At 46.1% G+C, this 10,636-nt stretch overlaps 1 protein-coding gene across 1 annotated transcript in view; it reads right to left on the bottom strand.

The window, feature by feature from the left end:
• Window positions 1-1,636: 1,636 nt before the first annotated feature.
• LOC143300419 (5-oxoprolinase-like) overlaps window positions 1,637-10,636 on the bottom strand; it is a 70,765-nt gene continuing 61,765 nt past the window's right edge. Inside the window, exons 28-32 of the mRNA XM_076614064.1 lie at window positions 10,090-10,314; window positions 8,273-8,355; window positions 5,473-5,633; window positions 3,259-3,356; window positions 1,637-2,346 (exon numbers count right to left, since the gene is read on the bottom strand). Coding sequence (XP_076470179.1) covers window positions 2,164-2,346; window positions 3,259-3,356; window positions 5,473-5,633; window positions 8,273-8,355; window positions 10,090-10,314 — 750 coding nt within the window. The 3' untranslated portion in view covers window positions 1,637-2,163. The remainder of the gene's footprint in view (window positions 2,347-3,258; window positions 3,357-5,472; window positions 5,634-8,272; window positions 8,356-10,089; window positions 10,315-10,636) is intronic.

Genomic DNA, 10,636 nt, shown 5'->3' with positions numbered 1-10,636 from the left:
TCCAGATTCCCTATACTGGCTCTTTTCACTGGATGAATATAACCACATGTATTCAGCTGTGCACATGATATGCCTTCACCTTGTAGTTTCTCTCCTCTCGTTTGATCAGATTCAGTTCAAGTTTCAAGAAGGTATCGAAGCTTGTTGCTACAAAAAATTAAAAGCCTTATGTCAGTCCAAATTATTTCTGACAAAAAAAAAAGAAGTCATGTGTGAAGGATAACAACCCCTCCCCCCACGCCCCCACACACACACAAAAGAAGAAGAAGAAAAAAGAAGCATATTATATGTGATGAAGAAAAGGAGAGACAGAGGGAGAGGGAGGGTGGTGGGAAAGAGAGAAGGAAAGGAAGAGACAGAGGGAGAGGGAGGGTGGTGGGAAAGAGAGAAGGAAAGGAAGAGACAGAGGGAGAGGGAGGGTGGTGGGAAAGAGAGAAGGAAAGGAAGAGACAGAGGACAGAGGGAGGGTGGTGGGAAAGAGAGAAGGAAAGGAAGAGACAGAGGGAGGGTGGTGGGAAAGAGAGAAGGAAAGGAAGAGACAGAGGGAGAGGGAGGGTGGTGGGAAAGAGAGAAGGAAAGGAAGAGACAGAGGACAGAGGGAGGGTGGTGGGAAAGAGAGAAGGAAAGGAAGAGACAGAGGGAGAGGGAGGGTGGTGGGAAAGAGAGAAGGAAAGGAAGAGACAGAGACAGAGGGAGGGTGGTGGGAAAGAGAGAAGGAAAGGAAGAGACAGAGGGAGAGGGAGGGTGGTGGGAAAGAGAGAAGGAAAGGAAGAGACAGAGACAGAGGGAGGGTGGTGGGAAAGAGAGAAGGAAAGGAAGAGACAGAGACAGAGGGAGGGTGGTGGGAAAGAGAGAAGGAAAGGAAGAGACAGAGGGAGAGGGAGGGTGGTGGGAAAGAGAGAAGGAAAGGAAGAGACAGAGGGAGAGGGAGGGTGGTGGGAAAGAGAGAAGGAAAGGAAGAGACAGAGGGAGAGGGAGGGTGGGGGGAAAGAGAGAAGGAAAGGAAGAGACAGAGGGAGGGTGGTGGGAAAGAGAGAAGGAAAGGAAGAGACAGAGGGAGGGTGGTGGGAAAGAGAGAAGGAAAGGGAGAGACAGAGGGAGAGGGAGGGTGGTGGGAAAGAGAGAAGGAAAGGAAGAGACAGAGGGAGAGGGAGGGTGGTGGGAAAGAGAGAAGGAAAGGAAGAGGCAGAGGGAGAGGGAGGGTGGTGGGAAAGAGAGAAGGAAAGGAAGAGACAGAGGGAGAGGGAGGGTGGTGGGAAAGAGAGAAGGAAAGGGAGAGACAGAGGGAGAGGGAGGGTGGTGGGAAAGAGAGAAGGAAAGGAAGAGACAGAGGGAGAGGGAGGGTGGTGGGAAAGAGAGAAGGAAAGGAAGAGACAGAGGGAGGGTGGTGGGAAAGAGAGAAGGAAAGGAAGAGACAGAGGGAGAGGGAGGGTGGTGGGAAAGAGAGAAGGAAAGGAAGAGACATAGGGAGAGGGAGGGTGGTGGGAAAGAGAGAAGGAAAGGGAGAGACAGAGGGAGAGGGAGGGTGGTGGGAAAGAGAGAAGGAAAGGAAGAGACAGAGGGAGAGGGAGGGTGGTGGGAAAGAGAGAAGGAAAGGAAGAGACAGAGGGAGGGTGGTGGGAAAGAGAGAAGGAAAGGAAGAGACAGAGGGAGAGGGAGGGTGGTGGGAAAGAGAGAAGGAAAGGAAGAGACAGAGGGAGAGGGAGGGTGGTGGGAAAGAGAGAAGGAAAGGGAGAGACAGAGGGAGAGGGAGGGTGGTGGGAAAGAGAGAAGGAAAGGAAGAGACAGATGAGCATGTAGAGCAAACATACGCCAGATCAAAAAGAAAAAAAAAAAAAGAGAAAAAAAAAAGAATTCATTGAATTGAACACCAAAATCTGCAAAGTGATTGCCCATGAAAGATACAAGCAAACAGACCTTGAACAAATATCTCCCAAAACAATACATTCAACGGAATACAGGTAAATATCACCTGAAAGTATTCACACCTCACTGAATCAGATAAAAAAAAACACCATAACCTGACATTATTCACAACTCCATGGATCCAATTCTGTTTAACAGCCAGAAACCGTTCCGAAAACTCCAGATAAAGCAATTTAAAAAGAAAAAAAAAAGAAAAAAACCCCCCCCAAAAAACCCCCCGACACCTGAGTTCACACCCTAGGCAGATTCCTGCCCCAGCTTGTAGTCATAGACGCTTCCTCGCTCCACGAACGGCGGGAGACGCGCTGTGGACTTTCTCTTGACGCCCCGTTGTTGCTGGGTGGTACCGTTGGTAGAATCCCCCGTGTCCTCTGTCTGTCCAAAGCCCCCTCCCCCTGGTGTCTCCAGGCGGAAAACGTCCTGCGAAAACACGCTGGGATAATTACCGTAAATTTAAATCAGGTTGCCAAAAGCCTAACTGACCGTTCAGTTTAATAAACTGCTCAAAGAGGCGTCACTGCGTTCGGACAAATCCATGTATTACGCTACACCACACCTGCTAGGCAGATGCCTGACCAGCAGTGTAACCCAGACACACCACGCACACAAGGACACACATATACACACTACATCAGTGCATGTACACACCATGTACACAATAACACGCACATACATACCACATACACACACCATGCACACAATGACACACTACATACACACACCATGAACACAATGACACACACATACACACTGTATACACACACCATGCACACAATGACACATACACACACTACATACACACAATGACACACTACATACACACACCACACACACAATGACACACTACATACACACACCACGTACACAATAACCCACGCATACACACATCATGTACACAATAACCCACGCACACGCACTTCATACACACATCACTCACACAATGACACACACATACACAATACATACACACACCATGCACACAATGACACACACATACACACACCCTGCACACAATGACACACTAGATACACACACCATGCACACAATGACACACTAGATACACATACCATGCACACAATGACACACACATACACACACCATGCACACAATGACACACTAGATACACACACCATGCACACAATGACACACACATACACACACCCTGCACACAATGACACACTAGATACACATACCATGCACACAATGACACACACACACACACACACCTCATACACATACCCTGCACACAAAGACACACACATACACTCTACACACACACACACACCATGCACACACACTAGAAATTAATAATAATAAAAAAAGAATTCCTACCCCAGCACCCACAGAGATGGATGTTTTGGAGCCCAGACTGATGATTCTCCCATCCTTGTAGATCATGAGGTTCCGGCCTTTCCGACCATCTTCACCTCCTGGTGCAACATTGTCACGTTTTTCACTTTCACTTTCAGTTTCTCAAGGAGGCTTCACTACATTCAGACTTCTTCTTCTTCTGCTTTCGTGGGCTGCAACTCCCACGTACACTCGCATGTACACAAGTGGGCTTTTACGTGCATGACCGTTTTTACCCCGCCATGTAGGCAGCCATGCTCCGTTTTCAGGGGTGTGCATGCTGGGTATGTTTTTGTTTCCATAACCCACCGAACGCTGACATGGATTACAGGATCTTTAACGTGCGTATTTGATCTTCTGCATGCGTTTACACACGAAGGGGGTTCAGGCACTAGCAGGTCTGCACATATGTTGACCTGGGAGATCGTAAAAATCTCCACCCTTTACCCACCAGGCACCATCACCGTGATTCGAACCCGGGACCCTCAGATTGAAAGTCCAACGCTTTAACCACTTGGCTATTGCGCCCGTCACTGTGTTCAGACAAATCCATGTACGCTGCACCACATCTGTTAGGCAGACGTTTGATCAGCAAGCATAACCCATCATGCTTTGTCAGGCCTTGAGTGCATGCATGTAACATTTGTGTGCCTATCAGAGGGGGATTTTTCCTAACAGAAATTCGCCACAGAGGACATCTCTTTTTTGTTGCTGTGGGTTCTTTTTCAGTGCGTCAAACACGTGCTGCAACTTCGGTTTATCATCTCATCTCATCTGAATGACTAGATACTGATTTTTCCTGGGAGAAGGGGTGAGACTGGGATGGAAAAAAAAATCACCACCTCATGGACACTGTATTGGCAGGTAAGCATCTGAAGCCTTCTGCCACCTAGAACATTATCACGCAAGCACAAATATTGAGCAGCGGAGTGGTGAAAGGAAGGTGGCAGAATGGTTAAGACACTTCTTATCTGCCAATAACAGTGTTTGTGGGGGTCTGGGTTTGAATCCTGATCTTGCCCTCTCTCCCAAGTTTGATTGGAAAACCAAACTGAGCGTCTGGTCATTTGGATGAGACGATAAACTGAGGTTCTGTGTGCAGACTGCGCTTGACAAAGGCCTCACAAGCCGCACTGGCTTATGCTGCTGGTCAGCATGTATGTTTTGTTTTTTTGTTGTTGTTTTTTGCTGCCCCATCATCTGCATCATCTGCTCATTTAGATCCCCCCCATACACGGCAACACCCGGGTTCGTCCGTCACAGTTCCACTGTCGGCAGTCCGCATGGAACCACCATCGATGTTAGGTCGCCAGGAGGCCACACACCAGAGGAGACCCTGCACTGCTGCTGAGTTACTTTGGTTGTGTTCAGTGGTGCCTGTTCTGATTTAACGTACTTAGGACACCATCTACTGAGCCCCCTACTAACGACAATGATGGCTTAGCCACACTGAGTGAGCGTCCCTCCTCATATATATATTTGTCCAAATGCAGTGATCCCTCCTGGAGGAACTGAAACTGAAACAGTGGACTGGTGGCCTGGTGGTCAGGCATCCACCTGGGAAGTGAGAGAATCTGACTGCACAGAATCCAATCCCACACTAACCAGTATTTTCTCCCCCTCTTCTGGACCTTGAGTGGTGGCTGGGTGGTCATTCGGATGAGACAATAAACCGACGTTCCATGTTGTAGCATGCACTTAAGAGCACGTACAAGAACCTACGGCAACAAAAGGGTTGTCCCTGGCAAAAGTCTGTAGAAAAATCCACTTTGATACTGGACAGCAGAAATTAAAAAAAAAAAAAAGTAGCGCTGAACTGTAGCCATGTGCGCTCCCTTGAGAAAGAGCAGCTCGAATTTCACATAGTTCAGTTGCTCGAGTAGGCGTCACTGCGTTCGGACAAATCCATATACCCTACACCACATCTGTTCAGCAGATGCCTGACCAGCAGTACAACCCAATGCCCTTTGTCAGGCCTTGCACAAAATTAGAATAAAATGAAATGAAATAAAGATAAAAGAATAAATAAATAGATAAATGAATAAACAAGTAAATAACAAAATAATAGGTAAAATAAACATTTCACACAAGGAAAACCTGCTGAGACTAAAGAGTAATCACAACACAACACAAAAACACACAGAAAGCAAAAACCCTGAGTGCATTTATTCATTTATAGTCTGAAGCGACCCTGACCTTTCAAGCCGTAGGGAGCGAACACCCGACGCTCGGTGAGCACCGACAGGGTGAGGGGCTTCCGGAACAGGAACTCCCGGACCACTCCGTCCCCTCCAGTGAAGGCCCCGCCGCCCCCCGTGCCAGGGTTCAGGTGGAAACACCTCAGCACCACAGGGTACCTGCCACCACCGACCAACACATGGAGCCTAACAGTGCAGTGGGGGAGGGGGTGGGTGGGGGGTGGGGGTGGGGGGGGGGGGTGATGCGTCCAACGAAGATGTGAAAGAACCGTATTCAGATTCAAACACTCGACTGCTGGCCACCGTTCTTTCTCTGTCTCTGGACCTTGCAATTGGAATGAACTTCCTCTTTCTCTTCGTCAGGTCCCTGCACTCAGCTCTTGTAAGTCTGGTCTTAAAACCCACCTCTTCCCAAAATAGCCTCCCTTCCCTGCCTCTTCCTTGTCTTCAGTTTTTCCAGAGTTATGCATGCGTGTGAATGACTGGTGTGAAAGCGCTTTGATTTGTCTCTGCACAAGATTCAGCACTATATAGATATAATAGTAATAATTATCATGTATGCAGGAAAGTTAGTTATTAATTGTAATAAATGCATGCTTCCTTACAAAAAAAAAAAAAAAAAAAAAAATCTGGGGTCTCATCTCATGTCCATAGCTATACAGCAACCTCCTTGATTTCTATGGAACCCCATCACTTTGCAAAACGTGAAATATTTTCTCCCCCTCTCCTAGACCGTGAGTGATGATCTGGACGCAAGTCATTCAGATGAAATGATAAAGTGAGGTCCAGTTCTTTACAGTGACAAACGGGTTGTCCCTAGTTACAATCAGAAGAAAAAAAAGAAAAAAAAAGAGGAAAAATGGGTAGTGCTGCACTGCAGTGACTCGCTCTCCCCTGGGAGACTAACCCGAATTTCACAGAGAAATCTGTTGTGACAAAAAGTAATACAATTCAAAACAAAACATTACAATTCATTTATAGCATACACTCATGTGCAATCCCCCAGCAAACTAAAACAAGTCACCATAATTCTAAAAGGCACTCACAACAGACATTCTACGAACCAAGACACAACAGACATTCTATGAACCAAGACACAACAGACATTCTATGAACCAAGGCACAACAGACATTCTATGAACCAAGGCACAACAACATTCTATGAACCAAGACACAACAACAGACATTCTATGAATCAAGGCACAACAGACATTCTATGAACCAAGACACAACAACATTCTATGAACCAAGACACAACAACAGACATTCTATGAACCAAGACACAACAGACATTCTATGAACCAAGACACAACAGACATTCTATGAACCAAGGCACAACAGACATTCTATGAACCAAGGCACAACAACATTCTATGAACCAAGACACAACAACAGACATTCTATGAATCAAGGCACAACAGACATTCTATGAACCAAGACAACAACATTCTATGAACCAAGACACAACAACAGACATTCTATGAATCAAGGCACAACAGACATTCTATGAACCAAGACACAACAACATTCTATGAACCAAGACACAACAACATTCTATGAACCAAGACACAACAGACATTCTATGAACCAAGACACAACAACAGACACTTGATGGAACAATACACACCAGCCACTCTATGACATACAAAAGACGTTCAATGAACAAAGATACAACAAGAGATGTTCTACGAACTTATACACAACAACTACTGTTCTATGAACCAAGACACAACAATGGACACTCTACGAACCAAGACAAACAACAGACACTCTATGACACACAAAAGACATTCCATGAACCAAGACACAACTTACATTCTATCAACCAAGACACAATGCCACATGTTCTATCAACCAAGACACAATCACAGACTCTTTATGACACACAATAATAGACACAACAACAGGTGTTCTATGAACTGAGACACAGGAACTGACTGGTATAAACCAAGATGAAACAATAGCAGATGTTCTATGAGCCGAGACACAGCAACAGACATTCTATAAACCAAGATGAAACAATAGCAGATGTTCTATGAGCCGAGACACAGCAACAGACGTTCTATAAACCAAGATGAAACAATAGCAGATGTTCTATGAGCCGAGACACAGCAACAGACGTTCTATAAACCAAGATGAAACAATAGCAGATGTTCTATGAGCCGAGACACAGCAACAGACGTTCTATAAACCAAGATGAAACAATAGCAGATGTTCTATGAGCTGAGACACAGCAACAGACGTTCTATAAACCAAGATGAAACAATAGCAGATGTTCTATGAGCCGAGACACAGCAACAGACGTTGTATAAACCAAGATGAAACAATAGCAGATGTTCTATGAGCCGAGACACAGCAACAGACGTTCTATAAACCAAGATGAAACAATAGCAGATGTTCTATGAGCCGAGACACAGCAACAGACGTTCTATAAACCAAGATGAAACAATAGCAGATGTTCTATGAGTCAAGACACAGCAACATAAGTTCTATGAACCAAGACACAACAACAGCAGACGTTCTATGAGCCGAGACACAGCAACACACGTTCTATAAACCAAGAGGCAACAACAGCAGATGTTATAAGAGCTGAGACAGCAACATACGTTCTATGAACACAGACACAACAACAGCGTATGTTCTATGAACTGAGACACAGCAACAGATGTTCTATGTACCAAGACAACAACAGCAGATGCCCTGTGAACCGAGACACAGCTACAGATGTTCTCAGAGCCCAGACAGAACAACATGTGTTATATGGACCGAGACACAACACAACACAGCAGAAAACTGACCGTCGCTCCAGAATCTCGGGGTCTGTGATGCGGGTGTTTGTCATGTGAGAGTGAACGCCACTGCGACCATGCCAGGAGGGGCCCTGAAGTTGACACAAACAAAGCACAAAACAAAGACTTGCAGTTCTCTCTCTCTCTCTCTCTTTCTTTCTCTCTCTCTCTCTCTCTCATACAATGCTTGCCCAATTTAAATCAAGAACTCTTGGCTTTAGTCATCAGCGCCAACAAAAAACGGTTTATGCCAGGTACGTCCACAAATTCTCCATGTCCTTTGTGTAACTCCACAGTTGATGAAGAAATTCATTTTATGTTCGATTGAAAAACATGTGATTATTTGAGAAGTAAATGTGTGGTTTTTGAAAAAAAAATTTTACAAAAAGAGAAGATCTCTTCAGCATGTTAACATCGGAAGATCACGAGGTGATTATCTCGATAACAAAACTGATATCAGAAGCTATGAAGATCAGGCAAAAAACACAACAAGCATAACTGCATGGTCAGATAGGTTTGACAGTTTTCTTGTGTAGCCAGTGTTGGAATTTGTTCCACGGTGCACTGATGGATGAATGAAAGGAGTTATTATGTGTTGGTTGGCCTGTTGGTTACTATCTTTTTTTTCTTCAAAGAAGGAACTTTGTTTTGTTTCATTATTTACTTTCACCATTTCATTTGTTTATTATCATGGTTTGTTATGAACTGAAAGTATGTTGATGCATTCACACATGTCATAAGAACCTCATGGCCAATGACATTAAAGTGTCGAAGCATCAAAAAGCGTCTCTCTCTCTCTCTCTCTATAAAGGCACAAAATATATAAAAAGATACACACATACAAATATACAATGGCACAATTATAAAAGCACATTTGTTTGTAGTGAACAGCCCTTACAATCACACAAATCCCCCCTCCACAGCCACACAAATCCCCCTTCACACCCACACAAACACCCCCTCCACAAATCCCCTCCACACCCATACAAATCCCCCTTCACACCCACACAAACACCCCCTCCACACCCACACAAATCCCCCTTCACACCCACACAAACACCCCCTCCACAAATCCCCTCCACACCCACACAAATCCCCCTCCACACCCACACAAACACCCCCTCCACAAATCCCCTCCACACCCACACAAATCCCCCTCCACACCCACACAAATCCCCCTTCACACCCACCACAAACACCCCCTCCACACCCACACAAATCCCCCTCCACACCCACACAAATCCCCCTCCACACCCACCACAAACACCCCTCCCACATTCACACAAGTCCCCACCACACCCACCACAAACATCTCCCCACACACAAACAATTCCCTCAAAATCCCAAACAAATGCCCTCTTTCCCAAACACCCAACAAACACCCGTACCCCACACACCCATACAAACACCTGCACAACCAAACACCCATACAAACACCTGCACAACCACGCAAACACCTGCACACCCTCACCAAAAAAACCCCCAAAAAAAAACAAACAACATCACACCCACCCACAAATACACACAAAAATCACCCTCACCTCCCCACCCCCCCCACAAAAACCCACATCCCCACATTCAACCACCCCCCCACCCCCACACAAAAACTCACATCCACACAAACATCTCCCCTCCCCCCCTCCCCACAAACACACCCATACCCCCCCATCCACCCCCCCAAAAAAACAACAACAAACAAACAACAACAACTAAAACACCAAGACAAACACCCACAAACCTCCCCCACCCTTCCCCCAACACACACACCACACCCACACAACCTCCCCCACCCCATACACACACACACACACACACAACAATCTCACAGCGCCAGCTCCGCCTGCGACAGTCTCATAGTAGCCCTGCGACTCGTCCCCGAAGGTGATGTTGTTCATGCAGCCCTGGGAGGCGGCGCAGGCCTGGAACGCTCGCAGGATCACGTCCACCACACGCTGAGACGTCAGCACGTTGCCCCCGACAACCGCCGCCTGCTCCGAGGGGCAGAGTAAGCTCCCTTGAGGAATGTTGACGCGGATGGGGTTGAGACAGCCCTGAAGAGAGCGAGAAAGGAGAAGGTTGGATGAGAAAAAAAATTCATATGTGTTGTTGTTGTTGTTGTTGTTTCTCCTTTCGTAAAGAGCGAAGATGAGCTCACGTAGCTTTCACACGGTGGGTTCTTTTTTTTATCTTTTTTTTAATCCTTTCCTTTATGGATGGGTCACTGTGTGGGTCCCAGTCTGGGCTCTGAAGTGTTGATGGTGCTGCAGGTGGGTGTAGATGTGGAAATACAAAACGCCACTAATGATGTTAGCGCTGACGCATGTACGATTTGTTTTGCAAACAACAAGACAATAAAAATTTTTAAAAAAAACA

This window comes from Babylonia areolata, chromosome 26 (assembly GCF_041734735.1).
Source record: "Babylonia areolata isolate BAREFJ2019XMU chromosome 26, ASM4173473v1, whole genome shotgun sequence".
Classification (NCBI taxonomy): domain Eukaryota; kingdom Metazoa; phylum Mollusca; class Gastropoda; order Neogastropoda; family Buccinidae; genus Babylonia; species Babylonia areolata.
The sequence above is the reverse complement of the archived record's forward strand: the minus strand, read 5'-3'. Positions and strand labels throughout refer to the sequence as shown.